The sequence below is a fragment of the Buceros rhinoceros genome, unplaced genomic scaffold (assembly GCF_000710305.1).
Source record: "Buceros rhinoceros silvestris isolate BGI_N320 unplaced genomic scaffold, ASM71030v1 scaffold13219, whole genome shotgun sequence".
NCBI lineage: Eukaryota > Metazoa > Chordata > Aves > Bucerotiformes > Bucerotidae > Buceros > Buceros rhinoceros.
Window position 1 is genome coordinate 43,417 of NW_010432188.1, and position 6,437 is coordinate 49,853.

The 6,437-nt window shown below is 41.4% G+C and overlaps 1 protein-coding gene across 1 annotated transcript in view; it reads left to right on the forward strand.

Moving 5' to 3' along the window:
• LOC104500091 (maltase-glucoamylase, intestinal-like) overlaps positions 1–6,437 on the forward strand; it is a gene marked incomplete at its 3' end in the record, with an annotated part of 44,572 nt that overhangs the window by 6,466 nt on the left and 31,669 nt on the right. Inside the window, 6 exon segments of the mRNA XM_010143687.1 lie at positions 216–367; positions 2,656–2,827; positions 4,108–4,207; positions 4,709–4,821; positions 5,343–5,468; positions 6,282–6,413. Coding sequence (XP_010141989.1) covers positions 216–367; positions 2,656–2,827; positions 4,108–4,207; positions 4,709–4,821; positions 5,343–5,468; positions 6,282–6,413 — 795 coding nt within the window.

Consider the following 6,437-nt stretch of genomic DNA (forward strand, 5'->3'; position numbering starts at 1 on the left):
CCTTCTGAGCCAAGGAAACACATGGTTGAGTTTTATGAGGGAAATGGCTGAAAATGAGTGAGGAAAGTTGGAACTGAGTAACACTGAAGGTAGAAGGGGAGACTAGGGTAGGGGTGGGAATATCTGAAGCCAGAACTATGTGTTAATGCTGGAAGACATTTGAATCAGGCATTAGTTTTAAAAGGTCCAACACTCCTGTGTTTAAATACGCACAGATCACTGATCCTAATAAAAAAAGATTTGAAGTCCCTCATGAACACGTGGGATCTTTCACTGGATCTGCAGCCTCCAATTTAAACTACAAGGTGCATGTAAAGCAGAATCCCTTTGGCATCATCGTGACCAGAGTGAGCAACAACAGAGTCCTGTGAGTAACATTGGCGTTTTTTCCGAATTACATGGATGTCATTGGTTGTCTCTGAAAGCCCACGTTGCCATGTAAGCAATGTGTGACCAAGGTGCCACGTGTGAGGTGTCCTCATGGACATGTAATCTTCTACTTCTCTTCTTTTGACTGATGGATGTTCTGCAAGGACCTCAGCGAGGCCTTTGGAAACAAATTCTGTGATATAGAAAGCCCTGTCTGAAAGGTTTCAGGTCCAGCTCTCTGTTCACTCTCCACGATTATCCATAAATCTTTACAGGCCTTTGTTCCATCAGCTCAGGAATTTTTACTATCCAAAGGACTCCTTGCCAGTGCTTCAAATCATGTGGGAACAATCTTCATTGTATCTTTTATCTTACTCGTTGCGAACATGCTGAAGCCCTGAATCGTCAAAACCAGGATGCCCTTTAGACCTCTGATATCCATGAATAGCAGGTGCAAGCCTCTGATAAGCCTCGCGTGTAATGCTGCAAGGAAATATCTGATGGACTTGTACATTGAAAGCTTCCATCCCATTTAGGTTCTAGAAGTTAAATAAAACAAACCTACAAACCTAACAGCATGGCCCTGAGACCCTAGTTAGAAGGGGGAAGTGTCAGGATGAACGTGTTTATTAAATCAGCCCCAAAATTATTTCCTGTCAGGGCACCAGGCCGGATGGATTACCAAAGCCTCGAGTTTAATTACTTAGTGATTAGTTTTGTGCTCTTATTAGTATTGTTTTCTTGCTTAGAATCCCCTATAATGATTGATTTGTAATTCTAGAGAGAAGAAAAGATGGACTTGGTGTTCAGTAGTGTGTGACTGATTAAACAGGTATTTGGAAGGGGAATAAGAAACCTCGTCCAATAGAAGCATGTTGAAACAGTGTTCTGGAAGATTGTCTCTATTTTCCTTTAGGCTTTTCTTTAATTTGATAAAAGCGGTTGCATTTTCTGTCTCTAAAGGAAAAAATTGCAACGATGTTTGACTCTGAGTTTGAGTGTCTTAAAGAAAGCTGTTGTTAGCATGGGATAAGGGCAGCACCTCCAAGATAAATCCTTGATAAGTCTGTTTACACAAGATGAGTGCTTTCCCCCAGCTCTTGACCAATCTAAGGAAAGGGAGGCTGCTCATGAAGAGTGGGGACCAATGTGTTAGTACAGTTCACTGTAAAAATCCTCATTATCCAGATAGTTATAGAGCCCGTGACCTTCCACCATCACTTAAGCCCCCCAAAAGAGTTAAGAGTCCCATAGATCTATTAACATAATCATTTATGAGACAACCTGAAAGATTGCCACATTTTCACTGCATACACAGACTGTCACCCCCCCAAAAAAGCAAGTTCCAGAACAGTTTGTGAGCAGATGGACAAGTTAGTCCTTGCCATCATTAGAACTCAGATTTTTCCACTGTTTCCTGAGACCTCCCCACAGAAAGAGTAAAATCAGATTTTGCCTAATTGTTTAAAACTCTTGTAATTGTTATTTGGAACAGCAATTGTCATCTGTAAAGAAAGGGAGTGGTGAAAGGTGCTGAATTAAATTAACAGAAGAAATTTTACTAATGACATTGACTTTCACTGTGTGTTTTGCTAATAGACTTAAAGGAGGAATATTGATCTCCGGCTTGTTTTGTTTGTACCGATGTATGGAGTAGTCTCTATTTTCAACACCACCACCTTCCAAGATTGAGCAGTTCCTCTATGCCAAATTTGACACCGGGATGTGATAGCTCTCAAAGGGGACTGGAGCCATGCTGAGGATCACATTAGCACGCTCATCTACGCTCGGTTTATTTGAGAGCTGGCATGTAGCCATAGTCTTTCCCTGCAGTGACTGGTCTAGCAGAACTTAAGAGAGGGTCTTTTTCATTTTCCCTGGCAAGCAGAAGCTGCAACTGATTTGCAAAATCTGATGGAGTGGCTTATTTTTGTGTTTCTGTCCACCCACAGAAATTTTCCATCTGCCCTGGTACCATGAGTGGCTACCGAGAGCAGATTCAGATTCAGCACAACACACAGAGAGTGGGAAGCATTGGTGGAAGAGGAGAGCACAAATGTGCTTCTGAAAATCGACGGGCCAGTTGTATGAGAGGTTTCAATAGCATCAATAGGCACCGCTCATCTCGTCATCTGGGAATGCGTTGCTCTGCTCCAGCCCGCCTCCCTCTCCTTGAGGTGTCTGGATGGAGACCTGAACCTGCTATCCCTCTCTAACTAAAAGGAGTGTAAAAAATTACTGCAACATTTCTGGGTAAAATTCTTTCCTTTTTAATTGTTCCATCAGGTTTGATACTACCATAGGACCCCTGCTGTATGCTGACCAGCTTTTACAGCTCTCGATCAAACTACCCAGCAGCAACATCTACGGCGTGGGAGAGCATGTGCATAAGCAGTACCGGCACGACGTGAACTGGAAAACCTGGCCCATGTTCACCAGGGATATTGGCCCCTCTGGAGTAAGGACTAGTTTCATTACATTTTTTTTTTGCAGATGACTTCTGTCATCCAGACACACAGTCGACACATCACTAATATCCACCAAGTTTTTCCCCAAAGACATGTCAGGCACTGCACGTTATTGCTAGAAGCTGGATGGTGCAGATGTTGTCCCTGAGGAATTGCTTTTTATAAATATCTTGATATTTGTTTTGATGTGTAGTTGAAAAGCTGCTGATAACCATTAATGTACCAGAGTCTTCAGTTTCTCTTGATTAAGTAAATAATGGTGTGTCCTAGCTCATTGCAGCATTCAGTGCAGATGATAGTCAACACCCTTGCAGCTTGGCAAATGATGGAGAAGTTCTCTTTAACTGCTGTCTCTTTACCAGCTAAACTAAGTCTGGCAGCAGTTATTTATTTCCATGGCTGTGTCTTTCCAAAGCAATTTCCAGGGCACCCATTTTTCCATAGCTGTGAGACTATTTGTCGCTATTACCTCAGTTCATAAAGCAACAGCTTTTCTTTGAGAGAGCACTTTGGTGTTCTGCTGAAAGAGGAGATCCACTGCCACAAACCAGAGGGAGAAACCACTCCGTGTAATTAATTAATAATTTAGAATCTGTACCCCTTGCCTTGAGACACCTTCTCACTATCTCCTCTGTTTGAAGATAGTTCTTACCTCAATGGCTCTATCGAGTATCAAGTTAGGCTAATTTCAAACTGCTCAAGTTCTGATTCTCCTTAATTTATTCTCAGTTTCCTTTTGCAGGGGAAGAAGCACAACAGTTGTTCAAATTTCTGAGGTTTTTGTAATGGGAAAAAAACCCCCACAAACCATTAGAAAGGAAATAAAGCAGTAGCAAGGCACTCTTATTTCCCTAGATTAGCCATACAACTGATAACCTTGCAGGATTAATAGAAGCGCAGACTTAAAAGTTAATCTACAATGAAAGGTGATGAAAGCACCTTTCGAGTTCTATTGTTCGCTTGATGTTCATATATATTACCCAGAAATAGTGCTGCAATATACACAGACTTGCCTGAAGATCCATCACACCTGCTTGTTGATGTTGTCTGTCTATTTGGAGAAACTTGTTTTAATGGGAAATGTTCTCATAAAGGAGAGGAATATCAGGAAAGAGAAATGGAGCCGTGGGAAGGCGTTAACATTTTTATTTCTGTTGTGTGCTATATTTTGAGAGGTTTCAAGTTCTGCTTGTGATATATGTTGAAACATCCTAGACCAGATACTGTTACTAGACTTTAATTAGCTTGCTTTTTCTTTTTATGCGTTAAGGAAATGCATAACTTATATGGAGTTCAAACTTTCTTCCTGTGTTTGGAAGACAGCACCGGGGCCTCCTTCGGTGTGTTCCTGATGAATAGCAATGCCATGGGTAAGAAACCTTTCCCTCTAGCTCTGAGCATTTTAAGTGACCGTAGTGTTTAGCGCACAGTTAACATGAAGATTGTGCTGGAAACCTGACGGTCAGAAACCTGTGCAAAGCCTGTGCAGGGCACTGGAATCGGAGCCTACATCTAGAGTGAGCAATACGTGAAGGTTGATGCCCTTTAGTCTCTTTGGATAAGCACATGCACATACATGTGCTTTACAGAGCTCCTCACGTCTCTTGAGGCTGGAAAGCTGTACTAAACAAAATTTCAACATAAAAGGTGGAGCCATTGGATTTCTTCTGATCCCTTTCCCTGTAGGATGTAAAGGAATAGAAATACAGACATTTGAGAGTCACCCAAGTACATTTCGCCTCCACTGAAAATTCAATTAATGGGTTTGGATACCTTAAGTATTTTTGATTAGTGTTTTGTTGGTTTTTTCCTTGAGTAAATATACACTTAGCTGGTGTTCAGAACCGGATGTGTGTGCTCTCATCCCACAGAGTTTGTGGTACAGCCTGCTCCAGCAGTGACCTACAGAACCATCGGTGGGATCCTTGATTTCTATATCTTCTTGGGGGACACTCCAGAGCAAGTAGTCCAGGAGTACCTGAAGGTACCTTTTAGCCAGAGAGATTACGGATTGAAGGGATTTTTAACAGTGCTTGGGGTTTGAGGAGGGTTTGTTGCCTCCTTATATGACAGTAGTCTTCACTATTTTATTTATTTATTAACTGAAAATATGGCTCAGTATGTATTTAACCAGGAATAACTGTTCATAAGTGATTACTGTGCAATACACTGTCTAGATTTTCATGACAAATTCCCCCACGATTTGGAGCTAGGAGTGGTCTAGATGGAATAACTTACACTTCCTTGATGGGGTTCACTCTTCAAGTAAGGTCAAATTCCTATTGATATGGCAATATTGTAGGGTGAATACTGGGCTTATAGGTATGTTGTCATTTTATGGTCGTAAGACATCACTGATACCTTTTCGGAGAGCCGCTTAGGCTTCAGTGACACTTTAAAGAATGGGAATTGTCCCAAAATATTTGTATTTCTTAAAATTAAAAATCATAGAAGAATATGCAGTGTCCCGTGATGGTGTCTGGGCTTTTTGCTCTCCACTTGCAGCTCGTGGGATTGCCGCTGTTTCCCTCCTACTGGAGCCTGGGCTTCCAGCTCAGCCGCTGGAATTACGGCTCCCTGGATGAGGTGAAGAGAGTCGTGGAGAGGAACCGGGCGATTGAACTCCCCTATGTAAGTACTGGTTTTGAGGAGGGCTGTGTCACTGCTGTGAAGGCAGGAGGTATGACCCAGAGAACCTGACCATGGTGTTCTGCAACTAGTTTGCTCAACATCAGTTTAAACAAGTAAACTTCTAATATATTGGCTTATGGAGGCAAAGGCTTTTGTGCGTTTTAATGGTAGACCCATTCACATAGAATGTGGGACGTGGTGAGGCTTAATTACAGTAAGTTTTATTTGAGTGCTTTATTGTAATAATTTTTCAGTTATATCCACTTACCTTCTGGTGTTACTTAATTCATGAAGTATTTTTTTAAATTGTCCTGTGGACAATTATGGAACCATATATTATTTGCAATTAACAGCCAAAGGTAAAACACAATTAAATTTTAAAATTTTATATCAGATTACATTAGCCTGATGGCTTAGAATAAAAATACTCTAATGTTAAGCTATGAAAGGTTGAGTAAGAAATGTATGGATTTAAGGGGATAGCTCTTGAAGTCAGGCAACTGTGATGAGACAGCCACAGGTCCAGGGGCTGTTGGAAAGGATAACTATGGACACACTCATTTAAATGCTGTTAATGTTAACTGCAGCTCTTTGTAGGCACAGAGGAGGTGACAGGACCCTTAATTAGGGCTGTAAGTGTGAGGTGAGATGCACACTGTTTACAGGTGGTCCTGACAGCATATTTTCTGTCAGGCTGCAGTGCAGTCCCAGCAGTGAATTCTCTATAGGACAAATGGGAATTGTCAGAAGAAATTGTGTTGGACTAACAGACAAACTCTTCTCACGTTAAAGCCGGACTCCCTTCTCTTTCAGGATGCTCAGATCACTGATGTGGACTATATGGAGGAAAAGAAAGATTTTACTTATGACAAAGTGAAGTTTCAAGATCTCCCTAATTTCGCAGCTTATATGCATGACTATGGACAAAAATATATTATCATACTGGTAAGCAATTAACTATTTCTCTTT